The sequence below is a fragment of the Mauremys reevesii genome, linkage group 1, assembly GCF_016161935.1.
Source record: "Mauremys reevesii isolate NIE-2019 linkage group 1, ASM1616193v1, whole genome shotgun sequence".
Classification (NCBI taxonomy): domain Eukaryota; kingdom Metazoa; phylum Chordata; order Testudines; family Geoemydidae; genus Mauremys; species Mauremys reevesii.
Window position 1 is genome coordinate 266,342,723 of NC_052623.1, and position 22,973 is coordinate 266,365,695.

General features: G+C 44.4%; 1 protein-coding gene across 1 annotated transcript in view; it reads right to left on the minus strand.

Moving 5' to 3' along the window:
- The window catches only part of MYH9 (myosin heavy chain 9), a 97,641-nt gene that overhangs the window by 71,634 nt on the left and 3,034 nt on the right, over positions 1–22,973 (minus strand). Inside the window, exon 2 of the mRNA XM_039486902.1 lies at positions 4,870–5,222. Within this exon, the coding sequence (XP_039342836.1) occupies positions 4,870–5,202 (333 nt within the window). The 5' untranslated portion in view covers positions 5,203–5,222. The remainder of the gene's footprint in view (positions 1–4,869; positions 5,223–22,973) is intronic.

Here is a 22,973-nt window from a genome sequence, read left to right on the forward strand (position 1 = left end):
CGAGGTTATTACATAGGGGTCACGAGCTGTCAGCCTCCATCCCAAACCCCACCTTGCCTCCAGCATTTATAATGGTGTTAAACATATAAAAAAATGTTTTTAATTTATAAGGGGGGGGGGGTCGCACTCAGAGGCTTGCTAGGGGTCACCAGTGCAAAGTTTGAGAACCACTGACCTAAGGGCAGTCTCTTTTCCAGAGCAGTAATTCTCTAAGACAATAGTTAATTTTATCCTTTTAAGTATTTGAGGTTCACTGAAGAGATACTTATTACACAGCTCTACCAATGCACGTCCCTCCTGATCTGCAGTCCCAACACGGTGATGTCACTCACGAAAGCTTATGCTGAAATAAATTTGTTAGTCTCTAAGGTGCCACAAGTACTCCTGTTCTTTCTTCTCACTCACTTTGCTACTCCACTCAATCTTCCAGCCTTACCAAGGAGTGCAAAAGTCATCTTAGTCTCTTTGTATTGTCAATTTTATTTTCATTTTGCCCCAGTCTAGGAACTGAACCCAAGTTTCCAGAGATTAAAGGCTAATGCACAAAGGTGAGACCTAACAGATTGTCTCCACTCAGCTGTGCTTTGCTTCAGATATCACTGCCCAATATTGCAGTCCTGGAATTAAACCTCACTGGTGTTTTGGTTGATGCACGGGGCAGACTAGAATCAGGTTTACTCTTTAGCAATTACTTATCTCTACAAGGCTGACAGGAGTAGATCAAGCATGTTTGACTCAAGAGACAAGAACAGCTTAGGCAGGAAAATAAGTTTTTCCCAGGGTCTACCCTCTGCTGATGTGGTTGCTGCTCTGGAATATTTGTAAGGTTCTGGATTTACATTCTGCTCTGGACCCAGGACGCCCACTTAAGGTGAGCAGTGGGGAAAACAAGTTACCAAGATGAGCTACAGAACACGCTTAGTACAGGAAGAGTTAAAGTCAAGCTCAATTTAGAGACAGAAAGCAGATAATCACAACCATCAGCAAAGTCATCTAAAACAAATCACCATGGTAGAAACAAATCTCTTCAGTTTGACACTGATTTGCTGTTTCCAAGTTCCTGAAATGTCTGCCACTCCCTGATCAAACATCTTAGGGTATATCTACACTGTCCACATTACAGCGTGGCTGCAGCAGTGCTGTGACATGGGCAGTGTAGTCATGCTTTATCACCGGGGGAGAGCTCTCCCGGTGATAAAAAAATAACCCCCCGGAAGGAATGAGGGGTGGTAGCTTTATCAGCGATAAAATGCTGTCTATACTGGCGCTTTTCAACGCTAAAACTTTTGTCACTGGGGGGTTCCCACACCCCTGAATGACTACAGTTTTAGCGCTGAAAGTGGCAGTGTAGACAGCCTCAGAGTCCCCACTGTAAACTTGACACTAAGTTTTCCCATCCCCCTTCACAGAAAGGATAGGGGAAACACCCCCCTCACACACACACACTTCTCAGAAACAGAGCCACAGGAAGAGGCAGAAGTCAAGAACAAAGCTGTGTTGTATTTATGACCTTTCCAGAGATCTTTATGCCAGAGATAGTTTGTTTGCTCTCTTCCTGTCAAGAAGATTAGTGCCCAGCTGCTGTCCAGTGGAAGGATTTAACACCTTAATCATCTGACTCACTGGGGAGAGCTTCTGGCCAATCTGATCAGCTCACTTCACTAATGGGCAGACTCATGTTTTTGGATGGATTGGTAGGACCAAGTTTCTCTCTAGCATAATGCATTACTAGTTAGGTTTAAGAAGGAAATCTTACTTCCACAAATACCCTTTGTGAAACTGATTATGTGACCACCTGTCTAATGCATCACTGAGGGGACATCTCAACACCTGTGAAATGGCAGCCTATTGCAAGGCAAGTGAAATATTTAAGTCACTTAAAATTGACTACCTACCACTAGTTTCAAGATTTGTTAATTTAATTTAGGAGGGAGATATTACCTAGGATACATACGGTCCATTTACACTTTATTTTTAAATTTAATCGTTTTATTAGGAAGGGAAAATGTGCCTTGTACTGTTGAGAAATGGGTATAAGTACCACTTTGATTCTGAGCTGCACAATTCAGAAGTCACAGCCTGGAGAGGTGGGGGCAGGTGTGGTTACACACAACTACCAATCAGCTATTCAGCAACCTAGAGTAACTAAATGTACTGAGCTCTTTATCATGCACCCTGACATCAGACAGGGAGAAGGCTGGCATGGAGTTTCTTCACCAGTTCTATACCTTGAAGAACCCCCACTCTAACAATGGTATTCTGTAGCATCTGCCTATGTCCCCTGTGCCTCTGGAATAGCATAAAGGTGGCCACAGCAGCCAGCCAGCAGTGGAGCCAAAGACTCTAGGTTAGGATTGTATTATCTAGAACAGGGGTAGGCAACCTATGGCATGGGTGCCGAAGGCAGCACACGAGCTGGTTTTCAGTGGCACTCGCACTGTCCGGGCCCTGGCCACCGGTCCGGGGGGCTCTGCATTTTACTTTAATTTTAAATGAAGCTTCTTAGATATTTTAAAAACCTTATTTACTTTACATACAATAGTTTAGTTATATATTATAGACTTATAGAAAGACCTTCTAAAAACGTTAAATGTATTACTGGCACATGAAACCTTAAATTAGAGTGAATAAAAGAAGATTCGGCACAGCACTTCTGAAAGGTTGCCAACCCCTGATCTAGAACAGTGGTTTTCAGCCTCTCCATTTGCTGATCCCTAAAAAATTCTAAATGGAGGTGCAACTCTTGTGGAAATCCGAGACAGTCTGTGGATGCCCAGGGGTCAGAGGACCACAAGTTGAAAACCACTGACCAAGAAGTTGGTAGTTCAAAGGAGTTCTTATAGAGGTATATGACAGGAGTGAACATAAGCAATCTAATCTAGGGCAGCAAATGGCATCTCTCTGCTAATAACTATAGAGATCATCTTTGTCTTGCCACAGAAGTGGAAAGGAAGAGGACTAGGCCTCTTTGGGTGATTAAGTAGCAGGTACCTGAGAGCCTCTACGGGAGATGTATTGTTAGAAACATGCTCTTGACATTTGGAGCGGTCAGACAAGTTACATGAGAGATTTGAATGTTACTGGTGGGTGTTCAGAAAAAAAAAAATCAGTAATCTAGATTCTCTTTAGAATTACAGTAACAGTGTCCTCAATACGGCAGCAGACATAACACTAAAGAATCTACTTTACATTGCCTAGAGACACTGAACATCAGGCCTTAATAGTAATATCTCCTGCTAATTCCAGCTCTGACCATTTTGCTATTATTCTGTATTGTCAAATAAGGACTAGGACCAAACAAAAACTGGAACAAATTTCTCCAGATGTAAGCAACCAGTGCATTAAAAACCACCACATTACCACTGAGCCTAGTTCATCCTGTGCCCCTTGACAGCCTCTGCTTTAACAGTGACTTAAGGGATAAACTTTTGTGCACTGTTTGATGCAAATCACATAAACAGGAACTACAGAACTATAAATCCATGGTACGCCCGCATCTCGAATACTGTGTACAGATGTGGTCTCCTCACCTCAAAAAAGATATTCTAGCACTAGAAAAGGTTCAGAAAAGAGCAACTAAAATGATTAGGGGTTTAGAGAAGGTCCCATATGAGGAAAGATTAAAGAGGCTAGGACTCTTCAGTTTGGAAAAGAGAAGACTAGGTGAGAGAAAGGAGAAAGAAAAAAGAAAAAAGTTATTTAAAGTTATTAGAACTAGGGGTCTGGAATGAAATAAAAAAAAAAAATGAGCAAAAAAAAACAAATAAAAAAAAATAAAAGGAAGTTCTTCTTCAGTCAACAGAACAACTCCAACTGGTCTTGGAGGAGGAAGAGGAGGACTATAACAATGTTTAAAATAAACTGGGTAAAATCATGGTATTGCTAAGTCCATAATAAATATTAGCCAGGATGATGGGTAAGAATGGTGTCCCCTAGCCTCTGGTCAGAGGAGGATGGAGATGGATGGAGAGAGAGAGAATTTGAGATCATTTTGCTATTAGGTTTCTCCTCAGGGGCACCTGGCATTGGCCACTGTTGGTAGACAGATACTGGGCTAGATGGATCTTTGGTCTGACCCGGTACGGCCTTTCTTATGTTCTTATGTTCTTATGTAATGCAGATTCCAAATCCTTATCCTCTAGCACGCCCCCTTTGGGCACATGTGAGCATGTCAGTGAGCCTGGCTCTTAGACCATGTTCCTTGTGATTGTGCATGACTGCCATAATCATCTACAGATATCACTGTCGTTTCCATGGCAACAGCCCAGTAAAAGGATTATGCTGTTCTTGTAAATTTTGGTGGGTGGGAAGAGAATAAAACCTGCCAGTTCAGATAGCTATTTTTCATTTCATCCACAGAAAGACACTCTTCTGAGGTACAGGATGTTTGTTACTGGAGAGGTCACATGTGCTAAAAACCTGAATCTCAGAGAGAGATTAGACAGCCAGTTTGGCATTAGCATTCCCTGCCATTGGAGGTTCCAGATGTGGGAAAAGCAACCCAGATGTTGTTAGGTATACATCCCAAATGGGGTTTTGTTATTTAGTACTGTTTTAATCAGACTTCCTGTTTACTGCTTTCCAAAGTCTTTTTTCTAGCCAAAAGCAAGTTGATGATATTCAAAACATACTCCAAACAACGACAGTCAAATGCCAACATCCAACTATTTCACTGCAGCATTCCCTGAGGGATCCATTCTACCCAGGGGAGAGTTGTTGTGGGGCTGAAGCAGCAGCAGTGTCACATACGAGTTTCACATGGGGCAGTGTAAGATTAACTGTGCATGTTTGGGAGAAGTTGGTTGCAGCAAGTTTACATGGAATCCCCATAAAAGCCTCCCCCTCGCAGTACAGAAGATTGTTACTTACATAGATGAGCCCTGAGTAGTATCTCTCCTTCAAGTTGTGCAGCACAGAGGCCTCATTCAGGCAGGTCAGCTCTGCCATATCTTCCACTTTAGAGAATTTGGGTGGATTCATCTTCTGGATGTCATCTTTGTTTACTCTCACTTTCTTTCCATTTTCTGCCAGCTCCACTATGGCTTCATCTCCCACTTCCTCCTTCAGACTGGCCGCCTCAAACCCATTCTTCTCCGATGGGACCCACACCAGTTTCTTGGCTGCCCAGTCAGCCTGAGCCAGGGGGTTGTTGATGAGGTTTTTGTCCACATAAAGGTACTTATCAACGTCTTTTTGAGCCATGGTGACTTATAATGAGGGACCTGCCAGAACAAAAAAAGAAGTTTTTACAATTTAAGCAGCATTATGAACTCCTAGAGGCAAATGGACTCTACACTGGCTTAGGTCCCTGGCTATCAGGGCCTCCCCCACCTTAATTTTATTTCAATAATCACAGGTGGCTTGCTGGAATTACATACAAGGTCAGGGTTTATCCTCCTAAAAATGACAGGAAAAGAACAGACTTTTGAAACATTGAGTATTTAACATTTGCAAAATATGTATTTTCTATTCCCTAGCAAAAAACAAGTTAAACTGAAATTAAGGTTGTAAACATGTTGGACAATTCGGAAGCACCAGTCCCTACAGTAACTCACTGACAAACACTTAGATAACTACTTGTTTCGCATTGCAGTTAAGATCAGATTTCTGTACTAATATCACCACTATCTAGGCCAGAGGTAGGCAAACTACATCCCGTGGGCCACATCTGGCCCACGGGACCCTCCTGCCCAGCCCCTGAGCTCCTGCCCTGGGAGGCTAATCCCTGGCCCCTCTCCCACTGTTCCCCCTTCCCCACAGCCTCAGCTCACTGCACCGCTGGCGCAATGTTCTGGGCAGCGCGGCTGTAAGCTCTTGCCTGGCAGCGCAGCTGCAGAGCCCAGCCTGACCTGGTGCTCTGGGCAGTGTGGCTGCAGTGCCACCAGCCACCCGTTCTCCAGGCAGTGCAGTAAGGGGGTGGGGGAGTTGGATAGAGGGCAGGGGAGTGGAGTGGTCAGAGGGTAGGGAACAGGGGGGTTGAATGGGGGCAAAGGTCCCAGGGGGGCAGTCAGGAATGAGAGGGGGGTTGGATGAGGCGGCAGGGGGCAGTCAGGGGCACGGGTTCCAGGGATGGTCAGGGAGAAGGGGAGGTTGGATGGGGCAGGGGTCCCAGGGGACAGTCAGGGAGAAGGGGAGGTTGGATGGGGCAGGGGTCCCAGGGGACAGTCAGGAAGGTGGGCGGCGGGTTGGATGGGGTGGCGGGATGCAGTCAGAGAACAGGGGGAGTTGGATGGGGCAGGAGTCCTGTCAGAGAACAGGGGGAGTTGGATGGGGCAGGAGTCGGGGGGGGGGGGGGACGCCGTGAGGGGGTGAGAAACGGTGGGGGGGGGGGTTGGATAGGGGGCCAGGCCACACCTGGCTGTTTCAGGAGGCACCGCCTCCCCTAACCGACCCTCCATACAATTTCAGAAACCTGATGTGGCCCTCAGGCCAAAAAGTTTGCCCGCCCCAATCTAGGCTGTTGACAGAATTCATTACAGAACAGTTTTAACCAAGCTTTTTAGCTCTCTCCTCGCTCCCCCTCTTTTGGTATTTCCTGGTTCACTGAAAATGTGATATTTGATGTACTTGAGCATTTACGAATGCCATGGATTGCCTGGGTTGAGCTGGCAGTTCCCCTTTACTCCTTGAAGATATCCCAAAGTGTCTCAAGAGAATTTAAAAGGTGGGTTAAGAATGTGCTAAATACTCCCCATAGCCAGATTATGGTAGTTACCCAACACAAATCTGGGCTTAAACTGAGTTTATTGAAAGTGCTCTGCAGGTCATCTTTACAGGAAAATAATGTTGAAGATGTTGGTTATCAGGGTGCAGAACCCTTCTGGATTAAGAAATATTGTGGTCACTATCTTGTTTAAAGATCATCATGTTTTTGTAGCAGTGACATAACTGAGGCCTAGCGATGGAGAGATCATTGACACTGCACCTGGGAGAACGTTGGTGATTTCTAGGAGCGTGTATAAAACAAAGTAATTTGGATTTAATCTTTCATCAAAACTATCAGGAATTCTTCCGTCAAGCGCTTTCTGGTTGCAAAAATGGGATTTATGAAAGGCACCATTTGGTTGCCGAATCGAGATTCTAGTGTACTACATGCACCAGGGCTCATTAAACCAGAGAAAGCCAGACACTTCACACAACCTTGCCCCTTAGAATCCGTGCTCACCAACTTGTCAGTCACTTAACTCATTCTGATTTTGTGCAACTGTCAGAATTTTCAGTTAGCCAGAAAAGAGAAGAAAAAAGGAGAAGAGGCAGAACGGTCTGTGCATGCAATAGGAGGCTGTCAAATACTGTTACAACCGTTCCTCTTCAGGTATATAAACAGCTGCAAAGCCAACTGGGCAGCATTCCGGCACAGCAGAGTTTCCCAAAGAGACAACAGGTATTAAGAGCTTCACTGCAGAAGGAATCTGGCCCACACATACATTGGGATCAACTTAAAGCCTAGCATCAGGCACATGCAACAGCAAGAGAAGTCTGGAAAAATGCCAGCTATGGTATAGATGGATGCCGAGGCCCAATCCAGCACTGTGTGCGCATGCAGGGAAATTCCTTGTAACAAATGGATAACTGTACTCCTGCTTTGTACTGAATGCTGTACTTGTTCCTGCTCTGCAAGTTTTGTAGCCATCAGTAAGCAACAAGTAGTCCACATATAGCAATATCACTTGGACTCAGATTTAAAATCCACATCTTAGACCAGGGGTCGGCAACCTTTCAGAAGTGCTGTGCCGAGTCTTTATTTATTCACTCTAATTTAAGGTTTCAGGTGCCGGTAATACATTAACATTTTTAGAAGGTCTCTTTCTGTAAGTCTATAATATATAACTAAACTATTGTTGTGTGTAAAGTAAATAAGGTTTTTTAAATTTTTAAGAAGCTTCATTTAAAATGCACAGCCCCCTGGACAGGCGGCCAGGACCCGGGCAGTGTGAGTGCCACTGAAAATAAGCTTGCGAGCTGCCTTTGGCACGCGTGCCACAGGTTGCCTACCCTGTCTTAGACCATAAATGCAAGGAATTAAACAAGCTTGTTTTAAGAATACACTTGAGGCTAGAAGACTAAGTAGACACAAGCAGGGCCCTTGTGATTTGATAGTATTTTAGGCCTTATTTCTGCAGCAAGACAGGTACAACCTGCAGTAGGGGCACCAAGGAGGCAACCCATTACATCCACTGTTAGCTAGATAGCAGCAGGAGCAAAAGTAGAGCAACAATGTTTGTAATCCTACAGTGCTTGGACAGCACACACCTGTAAATGAGGCCACCACTAAAATGAGAGCCAGCTGTCAGACTATTCTAGCACTACACCACACTCCAGGACATCTGGCCTGGGAGAATACACAGGAAGGGGAAAAGCAGTCCATGATTTTGGAAGAATGGGTTGGTGATTCAGTATGAGATCTTGCAAATCTCAGGTGGCCTTGCATAACTACTACAGATTGTAGGCCAGCCAAAGGGTTAAAGAGAAAAAAGGAACTAAAATGTTCATTGTGTTCATGATCGTATCAGGTTTGGCAAGGCAACAGATGTATTCTAACCTCCATTACACAGCTTCCTGCAAATGCAACTCCCAAGAATTTAACCAGTTGCCTTTTTTGGCTATAATCAAGCAGGACACCAGACGCTGAGTGCTTCAGCTAAATTAGGATTCCTCAGGAAATGATTAAATTGAACGTAACTACATTCTGAAGAGCTCTACATTCAGCCTAAAATACATATTCCTGACTTCCTTTCCACTCAGAGCAAACATTTGCTACAGTCTGGAGATTCTTCTCCCTCACATTTTGAGGCAGAGATGAACACCTTTGGGCTAGGAAACGGGACCACAGGTCAAGATACCTCACCCAGGTATGGACCCTTTCACAATCAATGAAGATGATAGCCACATTAAGGAGACTGGTCAAAACCCTTTTCAGGGTTTCTCCTCCTCCTCCTCCTCCATCTCACACACAGTAAGACTGCACTCTTCAGCAGTGAGAGATGGTTGGAGTGCACAATACCATTTGATAACTAGCCCTCCTAGCCCATGGCTTCAGCATCGACAGTACATTTCTGCCTCCATCAGTCATTCCAGGTTGTGCATTGTGCAGGCGGGGCATGTAGAAAAATTAGGTCTCCTGGGCTGGTGCTAACACTAGTTCCAGGACTAAGAAGAGGTTGTTTGCACCTCTAATTCCTGGGCAACCCTTAGTACTGCCCTACCTTGTGCTTCCTATCACAACTATGGGGCTCACAGTAGGAGGGAATTGCCTAGACAGAGACTGCCCCAGTCACATCACGTACTGCCCCCCAATTCAATCCTTCATTGCTCCAGCCTGTTTCTGACAAGCTCCACAGTACCTCCTGCACCTGGGACCTCTGTGGCAATGTCTACACTACCACGGTAAGTCAACCTACACTACGTAGCTGGAGTTGACATACCTTAGATCAGGGATCCCCAATGCAGTACCTGCGGGCGCCATGGCACCCACCAGGGCGTCTAAGTGCGCCCATATACTGGCTGGCGGATGAACATCTGCCGAAATGCTGCCAACAAGCTGCGTCAAGAGGCGTCGCTGCCGAAATGCTGCCAATTGTCAACGGTATTTCGGCAGCGACACCTCTGGATGACACTACTTGTCAACGGCATTTCGGCAGGGACGCCTATTGACATTGCCGCTTGTCGGTAGAATTTCGGCAGATGCTCGTCCGCCGCCACGGTTCTCCATGGCTCGTCGTCCGGCGCCTGCCAGACAAAGTTTGGGGATCACTGCCTCAGATCAAGTTACCACAGGGTCTACACTGGAGAAACTCTCCCATCAACTTACCTTGCTCTCTGTCCTCGGGGTAGAGTATAGGGGTTGACTGGAGAGCAATCTGCTGTCAATTTGCCGAGTCTTCACTAGACCTGCTAAATTGACCGCCGGTGGATCGATCTCAGAGCATCGATCCTGGTTGTAGTGTAGACACAGCCTGTGATAATACAGAGGTCCCCTGTGCCAGTGTTATTCCCTGGGAGCCTTGAGCTCCCAAATTCTATGCAATGGTGAGGTCATGGGCCAAAAAAATTCATAGTTACCCAAGTGTCTGCAGAAGATTCTAGTCCAGAGAGGGATGCAATTATTGAAGCCAGCTAGGTACAAGTACTACAATACTAAGAAATCCTATACACGGATGAGTATGAAAGATGTGAAACTTTATATATTCATGAGCATGGCTATCAACACTCTGCTGTGACTATAGGTTGATTTCCACATGCTGAATCCTGTTTGCCAGAGAAGCTGATCTGGTCATTAGAGACAGAGCATCAACACAGGCAGTCATGCTTAAAAGCCAAACAATTAATGGGTGTGCTGAGCAGGTAATCACTCTTTCTGGGAAAGACACCAGCTACTAGTGTTGCTCTGCAAGTGGTTTGTTTGCTCAGTAGTTTGTTTTGGGTGTAGACATGATTGTGTGAAGCATGGACATTTACATAGACATGTATATTGGGCGATAGTTCAGATGAGAAGATAATTGTGCTTTTTTTTTTGTCTATGGGCTGTATTGCAACAATGTAAAAAAGTGTCAAGATCAAAATTTATAAAAAAAAATGAGTTTAAAATTCTCCTTCCTAGTGTTGTTTTCAGAAATGGTACACAAGGGAATGTTACAGATCTATTAACACAGTAGTTCCCAAACAGTGGTCCATAGTAGTCTGGAGAGCTGGTACGTCAAGTGTTGTTAGATTTCTTTTATCCAGGTGCCATTGCAAGAAATCTACAAACACATTCTTTTCCAGGTAAGTAGTTGTGTGATTATCACAAGGATGTGGTGCAATTTCAAGTGGAGGAGAAGCGGTCTCCACAGTCACGAATGGGAGGGGGTGATGCCCACAAGATATTAAGATAGTCCACACTATGAAATAAAAGTATGAGAACCTTTTATTTATGCAATTCCTTTCAGATTCTTCTGAGCTGACTGGACCAAACATTGCTTTTTAGTTAAGACACTATCTGTCCCCCTTAGGAACTAGGAGGAAACATGCATTTGTCTCTTAAACACTTCGGTCTACAAGGGAATCACAGACTGAAGTTTGCCTTAGGCTTTGTACACATTACCACTTACCGTGCTATAAACTTACATGCTTGGGGTGTGAACAAGCCACCCCCGGAGCAATGTAAGTTGCACTGACCTAACATAATGTTGTCCACACCAGCACTTGGTAGGAAAGCTACTACTACTTGTGGGGGCTGGAGTAATTAAGTTGACAGGAGAGCTCTCCCCCATTGGCTTAGAGCATCTGCACTAGCAGTGCAGTAAGCTCTGTAGTGTAGCCATAGGTTTAGTCTTCCCATGGATTTCCAGCTTTAGGGTTTGAGAGTTAAGGAGGTTCTCTTCCCCACACCCTTTTACTCCAGTAGGACTATCAGGTGCCAATATAACAATTCTACAAATTGAAACTCACCTTGGCCAACCTGAAAAAGACCTAAAAGTTGCCCCCTTGCTGAAAGCCATTGCCTCTAAGTTTCAGAACTAAGAACTGTTTCAAGACCTTTAAAAGAAGCCAGCGTTATCTGTTTGTAATTTAATCTTCAAGAACTACTTGCAATACCTCCTCTCCCCAGTGTTTACTTTGTCAGCAGCCACAGAATTGTTGTTATTTTCGGGGCTGAGCCATTGCTCAGCAAGATGGGCTTGGACTACACTAAACCATCTAGGTAAAAGAAGTAGTAATGTTAGTGCTCTTTGATTATTTTCAGTCTAACAGGAGTTTTGCATCAGATTTACTGTAGTACTTGGAGGGCTGGTTAAACAGCTGTTTTTAAACCAGGAGACTTCTGATTTGAGTCTTCCAAAGCTTTCACTAACTGGAGATTCCCAGACTAGTCCCATAGGTGCTAAAACAGAATTTCTGGGGAAAAGGAGTTACCATGCTGAGGCAGATTTGTCTCCTTTCTTATCGGAGAACAGCATTTAAAGGGAAAGAGGTTGGTCTTATAGTGTAAGTCTTGGACTGGGACAAGTTCCTGGATTTGCCACAGAAATCCTGTGTGGCTTTGGGAGGGTCACAGATACATCAGCTCTATCTGTAAAATGGGAATACTACTTTCCTACTTTAGAGTCTTGTCAAGATAACTTCACTGATGTTTGTGAGGTGCGCTGGTATGAGGCCACAGAATACCTAGGTAGAAGTAGTGTAGTGTCTGAAACAGCTTTACTGTAACAGAACATCAGTGTACGTGCTCAGAACTGGAGCTTGTGCTTCCCTTTCTACATGCAGGAATGATTTTTGTCTGGAAGCTTACCTTTTGATATATTTATAGTGTCTTACTAGATGACTAAGAAAATTTCATGGGAAATTATCCTGACGTGTGTTTGCTGGCATAAAGGTCACTATTGTAGAGGCAAGATTAGAAAGAGGGGGAAACGAAGATTAGCTTGTTTTAGGTAAGTGTTACTATCTAGATACGCAGACTCACTTTGTGTATGAAGTTCACTTTTAGGTTGGCCATATATTTGAACAAAGTTCACAAATGCAAGCCATCAGTTTTGTTGAATTGTCCCACAAACTACTGCGTAGTTACAACCCACTGAATACATCAGCTTAGGACCTTCCATCAAGAAGGGCAAACTCCATGTCTTGTTGACATGACAAGATTCTGTCATTAGAGAACTAGTACTACTGGCTGATGAAGATACAATTCAACCACAGCTAAGACTCTCTTCCCAATAGGAGAACTTGGATACTCTTTGCGAATGTAGAATGTTTAAAGAATCTGGCCTTGAATAGCCTGGCTGATCTGAAACATTCATCAATAGACTTGATAGGAGTCCCATTCAAATGTATGGGATGAGCAGTCTGTTCTTGCCTCGGTTCTGCTGATAGAACTATTTCTCCTTCCCCAGCCATCTGAGCATAGTTTATCAAAACCAACAACTAAAAGATAACCATATTTAAAGAGATCTAATTATATAGCAGATGGTGCCAAACTGGAAAGTGCAGTACGTAGGTTAAGCAAGTGGTGAGATTGTTAAAATGCATCATGTGACTATGAACTGAAAGCAGCTTCTTACAAGACTGCAGCGTCTACTATTCATTATGAATGTTCCTCTGAATTTGCTGAGGAACTGTTTGGCCTCAGCTCCTTAGGACTGATTAAGTGAGTGGCTAAATGAGTGGGAAGATGAACAAGCAAAGAGCAAAAACAAAGTTATACCCTAGTTTGTAGGAAGGACTGTAGCTTGAAACCTCAGTTATCACTGAAGAAGCTAAGTTTAATATTTCATGTCTGTTCCTAGGAGAACAGTGTGGTAAGTGCAGGCCCTGATAAAGGCCTGGCCTGAGGCCTGAACTGAAGTAATAGTCAAGACTTTGCTAACATAAAGCAAAGTTAAGCTGTGAGCCAGAGGCAGGCCCTGCTCACAGAAGCAAGGAAAGGGCTGATTCTGCAAGAAGATACGTACCTAAAAGGTACTGAACACTAGATATCAGAACATTCACATACTTGCACATTCCACACAGATAACAAAGAACAGGCTGGCCAATCCCAACGACAGGGGCAAAAGGGTAATATGATGGATAGAGTTGTTTTGATTGAACCAACACGTACAAGGTGAGAGGCGGCACCTTAATACGTAGAGGGGTTGTACCGTGCTACGTGGAAAGGTGGCCCCTCGATACGTCAGATGTGATGTGTAACTTGTTTGTATCTGTGTATAAGAATGCATTCCTAAGGTGGTGTCTTTGTCCGGCCGAGGGGGCAGTGGAAAGTCCCGCCACTGAGCTGGGTCCATTGCCAAGAGGCACTTTCTCGTAGTATGCCCTGAATTAGGCTAAGAAACCTACAGGGAACTGCAATTGTGTCCGAGGTCACAATAAACCTAGCCAACGTGACTTTGCATCTTACTGGACTCTGTGGTTATCGGGTATTCTCGTCGGGTCTGCTGTGTCAGCTATCTGCAGAGCTGGGGCAGCACACAGAAGGAACTCACGCACGCAGCCGAGTGATATCAACAAGGAGAAAGCAGAGCACCACACCGGTACAATTCTAACAAACAGTTTTCTGGATCCAACTACTAGCCCATCAAATCCAGTATGCTCTATAATATATATAGCCTGATGCTACAGACAAAGCCGAAAGTCATAGTGCACTCAGTCAACTGTCTAATGCTGTAAACCACAGTGGAGGTGGGGGTGGAGGCAGGAATTTAAAATTAAATTAAAATTAAATTAATGGAGATATAACTATCTCCTAGAACTGGAAGGGACCCTGAAGGGTCATTGAGTCCAGCCCCCTGCCTTCAATAGCAGGACCAAGTACTGATTTTGCCCTAGATCCCCAAGTGGCCCCATCAAGGATAGAACTCACAACCCTGGGTTTGAGCAGGCCAATGCTCAAACCACTGAGCTATCCCTCTCCCCCTCCATCCTGACCCTACCACACAGCCTCCTTAGAATTTAAGAGGTTCTCCATTATGCTCATCTTCACTTTTTTTAAGAGGTTGTGTTGCTACACAGCTTTGTTCTTTTTAATGGAGCTTTTACTTAAGGCTCCCAGAAGTCATTACTAGACTTGCTATAGTTACTCCTGGGGGAATTCTGCACTACTGCATGCACGCAGAACTCATGTCCCCACAGATTTCTTTGCTTCCCCACAGAAAAGGGAAGCTGCAAGAGTGGTCCTGCTCCCCTCCCCAGCAGCACAGGTGCGTCATTTTGAGCACCCAAAGCAGCCAGCAGAGAGGTAAGTCACCGGGGAGGGGGGGGGGCAGCTGTGCTGCAGGCTGCCTTGGCGGCTCCTACCCTGCACTGGGCTCAGCTGCTAGTCCTGGCTTGGATGTGGGTGGTGAAGGATGGGACTTGCTCTTCCCCTGCAAGAAGCGGATGGAGCTGGGTCAGATCCACCCCCAGAAAGCTCCCCTGGTTGCAGGAAGCTCTGACCCCCTGCTTCCTGACCCTCTCAACCACCAAGGGAGGATTCACTATAGAGAGAGATGCTCCCCCACCCATCCAACCCCAGTGCATCTGGACCTCCCTATACCCAGACCCCATGAGGCCCAACACCCCTTGCAGACAGAACTCCTACACTGAGCCCCCTGCACCTGAACCCACACTCCACCATACCCAGATTGCCCCACCAAGCCCTACTCCCCCTGCATCTGAATCCAGGCCACTCCCTTGCTGAGCCCCAACCACCTTCACCCAGAGTTCCATTCCCCCTGCACCTGGGACACCTCCCCCCCCCAAGCCCCTGTGCATCCAAATCCCCACCACATCTGGACCCTGCACCCATATTGCCCCACACAGAACCCTCTCACTCCACACCTGGATCCCCCCAAACTAAGCCTTTCCATACTTGGAGCCTGCCAGACTGAGCCTGTTTGCTCCACACATAGATTGGGGCTCAGGGGTGGGCATGTGTGCGAGACTGTCCCTCTTGCTCGCTATCTTGGTGCACCTGGCACAGAGGGGCAGGATCCCAGAGTGTTTCTGGGGCAGGCCCAGCCCTTGCACTATGTCAGGGTCAGGTGCAGCCTCACCGCCAAGTCCATGTACGGGAGCGGGGGGGGAAGCTTCAGGGTGTCCTCACACCCCTGTGCAGCCAGTGACCTGTACTCCCCACTGCCATGCTGGAGTTTCTATATTTATTTACTGACAAAATATGCAGAATTTTAAAATACTGTGTACAGAATTTATTTTTTGGCACAGAATTCCCTCAGGAGTATATAGTTCACTGCTTTCCTTTCTAGTCACATCTTGACTCATCCAAGACATTGGACAATGATTTATTTCACAATTGGAATGTAGCTGTTTGGTGATTTTTGTTAAAAATTCATTGACATTATAGCTACCCAGACTTGCCAACTGCAATATTTCTACTACTGTACATTAAGTAAAAGGCACAGCATTAATGTGCGCCCCGCTGGCCATGAGAAAAAGTAATCCAGAAACTTTGAGGGCATTTTAGCATCACGTATTTAGCTGGATAGAGTACACGCGAATGGGGCAATAAATATGCGAGGTATCAAGCATCTTAGTGACAATAGGTTAAAGGGAGTTGGACTAACTGGAGGAGAGGGGTAAATTAAACACCGATGAGAAATTTTAAGTTCTAGGGTCCAAATATGGCAACTTCAAGACACTGAACCATTCCTACCCTGATGGAAAATTAGTTCATTTCATATGTGACTACCTGATTTATACAAGGTTTAGATAGTGAATGGCAAACTGGATTCTGGAAGTAGATTGTTATGTCCGAAAAAGAGACCTCTTTCTACCTTTCCTTGTTGCGTGGCACAGAGGGGAATTTCTCTGATAAGTAAATCTGAACTAGTCTACTGTCAAGGTCAATCATGAGCTAGAAAGACAAGAGTTAGTGTGTCTCTTACAGGTCCCCTTGACAGGTCTCCAGCAGGTATATTCAGAATGGTGAATATGGGATACATGCTTTTGGATGACCAGCTTTAGAATTCTCTTAATTTGATCTCAAGCATTATCTGCTAAGCGCACGAAGCAGCATTTCCACCCTCTAGTATAGTCCTTGTCACAGGAGGGTTGCTTTGGGACATAAAGGTTGTAAGAGGGAATTCTCCCAAAATACAAATCATACAATAGTAAGACACTACCATCACAATTTATCTGGGTGATGGCAATGGTCAGTCACATTTCCCACCCCACACAATAACACTGTTCAAACTAAATATTACACTTTATAGTTGACTCAAAGCTAACTAGGGCTCATCAACTGCTGCTCGCAGAGGGTGGCCTTATCATAACTTTAAGATCAGTCTTAAATCCAGCAATTCTAGGCTGGCTGCCACCTAACACTGTTCACTTGAAATAAATATTCCAAGATCACTATCCTGCATTATATGCTTTCTGCAACTGTTGTTTCTTATTAGTGATATTCAGTACATGCTTTCTCAGCAAAGGAGAGAATCCCTCTCGCAGAGACAGCATGCCCACAAGGAAAACATTCCAGAGGAAGAACACATACTTCATGACCACTGGACAGAGTAATCCCACTTACGGAGATAGCAGTAGTTTAGAAAACTGCAGCCCATCCCAGCTGCTCAAACAGTTTTGCTGTGGGAATTGTTGCCTCAGGAGTCAGAACAAACAGCAAGAACTTTGACCAGACATGTAGAATTCCTCAGGAACAATGCATTAGAGGGTGTAAGGACTTTCAGACAGTTTTAGCCCCTTGTTATCTCAGGGTCACTTTTCTCCCTTCTCCAATACTTTGCATTAGGGCTAAGGAGACTCTTTGGGGTGCTGAAAAAAGTTTAGTCAGATGCTTTAAGTATGAGAACCCTCCAGCTACTCACATTATTGTAGTAAATACACACATTTGCTTGTCACAGGAGAGGGCAGGGATTAAGTTAATTACATCTAGTTTGATGACAGGGAAGAAAAATAGGGCTGGCTACTTTTTGTGGAGCTGTAGGGTACAAGGCCTTACCAAGGAAGATACTAGTACAGCCATAGCATCCTGGCCTTTAGGTACAGAAATTCAATGCAACAGCATGTCAGAGAACATCTTCCATACCAATAATATTTCAAATAAACATTTGAATTATTTTTCCCTATCCACATAGAATGAAAACTTGAAGTTGTTTGGCAGCCATGTTCAAATGCGATTTCTACAATGGAAACAGGGTCTACATCTCACCAGAAACACTATGGCTGGCTTTGTAATTAGTTCTACTACACTGACAGTCTATATACTAGGCCTTTGTGCCAAAAGTTACCCACCTGTGTTTCAAATGGTTCAGCTCCACCAGTGATAGCAAATGTGGAAATGTTGGACAGAAAAGCCTAGTGTAGCTAAGGCTTACAAGATCCACGTTTGATTCTCAACACCACTCCCCATGCAGTCAAGGATTGGGAGACCCTCCCTTGGAAGCAGAGGTAAGCTCCAAAGAGGACTCACTAAGTACCTGCTGGCCAGGAAAACAGCCAAGACATTTTAATAGAAATACCAAGCAGCCTTGAGGTTCAACAGGTATGCAGGGGCCAAGTGAAAACAACTTCACCACCTATAAATACTGAGGCCTGGTCTACATTAGAGAGTTCGGACGATGTAAGGCATCTTATGTTGATCAGCTCTGTAAGTGTCTACACTAAAACGTAGCTCTCATTGATGCAGCAAAGAATCCTGTGACACCTTATAGACAGACGTTTTGCAGCATGAGCTTTCGTGGGTGAATACCCACTTCTTCGGATGCAAGAAGTGGAAATTTCCAGGGGCAGGTGTGTATATATAAGCAAGCAAGAAACAAGCTAGAGATAACGAGGTTAGTTCAATCAGGGAGGATGAGGCCCTGTTCCAGCAGCTGAGGTGTGAAAACCAAGGGAGGAGAAACAGGTTCTGTAATTGGCAAGCCATTCACAGTCTTTGTTTAGTCCTAAACTGATAGTGTTAAATTTGCAGATGAACTGGAGCTCAGCAGTTTCTCTTTGAAGTCTGGTCCTAAAGTTTTTTTTGCTGTAGGATGGCCACCTTAAAATCTGCTATTGTGTGGCCAGGGAGGTTGAAGTGTTCTCCTACAGGTTTTTGTATATTGCCATTCCTAATGTCTGATTTGTGTCCATTTATCCTTTTCCTTAGAGACTGTCCAATTTGGCCGATGTACATAGCAGAGGGGCATTGCTGGCATATGATGGCATATATTACATTGGCGGACGTGCAGGTGAATGAACCGGTGATGGTGTGGCTGATCTGGTTAGGTCCTGTGATGGTGTTGCTGGTGTAGATATGTGGGCAGAGTTGGCATCGAGGTTTGTTGCATGGGTTGGTTCCTGAGCTAGAGTGTGCGGTGTGCAGTTGTTGGTGAGAATATGCTTCAGGTTGGCAGGTTGTCTGTGGGCGAGGACTGGCCTGCCACCCAAGGCCTGTGAAAGTGTGGGATCATTGTCCAGGATGGGTTGTAGATCCCTGATGATGCGTTGGAGGGGTTTGAGCAGGGGACTGTATGTGATGGCCAGTGGAGTCCTGTTGGTTTCTTTCTTGGGTTTGTCTTGCAGTAGGAGGCTTCTGGGTACACATCTGGCTCTGTTGATCTGTTTCTTTATTTCCTCGTGTGGGTACTGTAGTCTTGAGAATGCTTGGAGATTTTCTAGGTGTTGGTCTCTGTCTGCGGGGTTAGAGCAGATACGGTTGTACCTCTGTGCTTGGCTGTAGACAATGGATCTTGTGGTGTGCCTGGGATGGAAGCTGGAGGCATGAAGGTAGGCATAGCGGTCGGTAGGTTTTCGGTATAGGGTGGTGTTAATGTGACCACCACTTATTTGCACCGTGGTGTCTAGGAAGTGGACCTCCTGTGTAGATAGGTCCAGGCTGAGGTTGATGGAGGGGTGGAAGCTGTTGAAATCATGGTGGAATTTTTCCAGAGTCTCCTTCCCATGGGTCCAGATGATGAAGATGTCATCAATGTAGCGTAGGTAGAGAAGGGGCGTGAGTGGACGGGAGCTGAGGAAGCGTTGTTCCAATTTGGCCATAAAAATATTGGCATATTGTGGGGCCATGCGGGTGCCCATAGCGGTGCCACTGATCTGGAGATATATGTTATCATTAAATTTGAAATAGTTGTGTGTGAGGATAAAGGCACAGAGCTCAGCAACCAGTTGTGCTGTGGCATCATCAGGGATACTGATGGAATACAAGCTGTCAGGAACAGTGTGTGGGATGTTTGTGTAGAGAGCCTCTACATCCATGGTGGCTAGGATGGTGTTTTCTGGAAGGTCACCAATGCATTGTAGTTTCCTCAGGAAACCAGTGGTGTCACGGAGATAGCTGGGAGTGCTGGTAACACAGGGTCTGAGTAGAGAGTCCACATATCCAGACAGTCCTTCAGTGAGAGTTCCAATGCCAGAGATGATGGGGCGTCCAGGATTTCCGGGTTTGTGGATCTTGGGTAGTAGATAGAATAACCCTGGTCGGGGTTCTAAGGGTATGTTGATTTGTTCCGGTGTTAGTGTAGGGAGTGTCCTGAGTAGATGGTGCAGTTTTAGTGTATTCCTCAGTGGGATCTGAGGGAAGTAGCCTGTAAAATTTGGTATTTGAGAGTTGTCTGGCGGCCTCCTTTTGGTAGTCAGACCTGTTCATGACGACAACAGCACCTCCTTTATCAGCCTCTGATTATAAAGTCAGGATGGTTTCTGAGGCTGTGGATGGCATTGCGTTCTGCACGACTTAGGTTGTGAGGCAAGCGATGTTGTTTTTCCACAATTTCTGCCTGTGCACGTTGGCGGAAGCATTCAATGTATAGGTCCAGACTGTCATTTCGACCCTCAGGAGGAGTCCATGTGGAGTTCTTCTTCTGGACCTATGCATTCTAATAGTAAAGCCATCTGCACATCCTGGACATCTGGGTTGGTCAAGAAATAGCATAAACTTAAGTAAACTGGCGCATTTAAAGAAAGTTAAGTTCACATCATCTTAAATTGTGTTGTATCACTAAACCCAATTACAGAGATGTAAACTACAAGAATACATTTTACTTAAGAACAAACAGGAAATTGCAATCTTGATTATCTGACAAGAAACGCAGTTCCTAGCCAAATACAAGAAACCAAGGTTATAAGCTTTGCCTACACCAAAGATTTTTCTATCAAAAATAGAACCTGCCTTACAAATCTGAATATCTGCTTTGCATGCATTCAAATGAGAACTGTAGTTCCTGTGTCTTAACCTAGATCATATGAACTTCTTGCTGAGATTGATCAGTAAAACTGTAGCTTCTGATGAGCAGCAGAATTCATGCCCATCTTGATCATGACAAATGTTTCTAAACTGTTGTTCATTTGTTACAGATTGTTGCTGGTCACCCATCCACCTGGCTCTAGACTCCTCTACTCCTTAGTAAAATCCCTAAATAAGCTGCTTGTGTACATTGTAACTAGATACTAGTTTTCTTTTGAAGGAAGATGAAACCACAGAGCTCCGGCAACACAAATCCCACAGGAGTTATGAAATATGCCTTTGCCATACCATAATACCTTTCCTCATTCAACATAATGCATATCTATTGCCTGTGTTTCCTGCTACTGTATGAAGTGTTGTTGTAACCGTGTTGGTCCCAGGATATGAGAGAGACAAGGAATGGTAACACCTTTTATTGGACCAACATTGGTTCATGGAAGGTACAAGCTTTTGAACTATACAGAACTCTTCCTCAGGTGTGGGGAACTATTCTTTCAGATAAATATGCCAGGGGGTTCTATAGTTACAATTTTGTTGTGCTTAGACACAAAGGTGACATTGGCATAAGCAATACATAATGCAAGAGCAAAGGAACTAGTTTCTGAAGTAACTAGCAATGAAATTGTTCAGAGTTTTATTAATGGAAAATTGAAAACTCCACTACCCCTTTGTTCTTCTTTAGGAAGCTCAGGGAAAAAGCAGCATGGTGCCTGGGACAGTAACAGATTCAAGAGGCAATGACTGAAGGCAGGTACATGGTGTATGCTGTGGAGAGAATCTGGGGTATCATCAGATCAGATGTTGCTATGCCACTACAGTACTCTTGGATAACAACAGGAATCAGTGTTGAGAAGATCAACATTTTGGGAACTCAATACAAGTTCTCACAGCCACCAAGTGACTTAAAAGGGAAGGTGTGCATGAAAGGGATAAACCATAATTAAACATGGGCATAGAGATTAACACAAACCTGTAGTTAATGGACTCCTAATTTACTAGGACACACCCATTCGTAATAACTTCCAGGGTAGATGTTGTGTTTGCATGTGACTACATACAGTTTATGATATTGGATACCACTTCAAGATAGGTTGTTAGTTTCCACATCCTTTTGCACAAGACGACTGAATTAGTCCTACTGGACAGCATGCTCAGACCAAAAAGAAACTGAAGATGCAAGGTCACCTCAAGCCAGCACACAGCTAGATTGATTGCCAGAAAAAACAACGCTGCTGCAGGCAATGCAATACTATTACAGCTTTATCCCAGCCCACAGGAATTACTGAAAATGAACACAAGGAAAAATTTTCTCTAACACTTATTATACAATGCAGCTGTTTGCATGTATACTTTAAATTGCAAATAAACATCAAGCAAGTGGGTGAACAAAATATACACATTAGAAGCCAGGAAGAACCCTCAGTGCCATCTAGCATTCCTTCAGATTACGCACTGTACTTACAATGAACGAAACCATGGTCAATCTTATGTTCAGTCTTGAGGATTCAGACTTCTTTCAGAAATTCACACCAGTTTCTGGACCTTGAAGTTTAACTGTTAGAAAGCTTCTCCTATAAGACAACCTGAAACTGCCTTGCAAGAATGTAGACCTACTACAGAAAGGTTTTTGCATCATAACTCTTATTTCCTCTAACTCCTAGATTAGCCATAAGAGTGCCCCTGTACCTCCAAGCAGGTCCATTTTATGATCTCACCATGGTAAAGTCATATATATTTTCCTAAAAGTTACATAATCCTGGGCAAGAGAAAGATTCAGAAGGCTACTCATATTCAAGAGTCTTAAAGTCATTCCAGCCTAATCAGAAGGTTAGAGGCAAAACTCAGAACAAACTTGTCACACGGTTCATCTCCTAGCAACTCAGCATATTGAGAAGGTCATGAGACAGACACCTCCCACAGACCGGTATCCAATCAGTGTCTGAAATATTTTTGACACTATAGCAGCTTTCTCTCTCACATTTTCAAACACAGCTAGCCATGCAGGCATGTACATTCATGTTCTCACCTTCATGGAGATGGTTTGGAAGAGAATTATCCTATGAAATAGGGTTTGTTGCATCATTTAATATGGCATTTTTAAAGCAAGACCAATAAAATCATGCTTCGTGCTTTCATGCTGCCTGTTACAATACTAATACTAGGCCTCAGCAGTCAGACTATGAGCATTTGCATTATCAGCATGCTTGACTGCTTTAAACACCTGCAGCTTTTTACTATACAGAGAACATTAGAAAAACTTCCAACCTAAGAGAAGTACTAGTTGCCATTTACTACAGAGTTT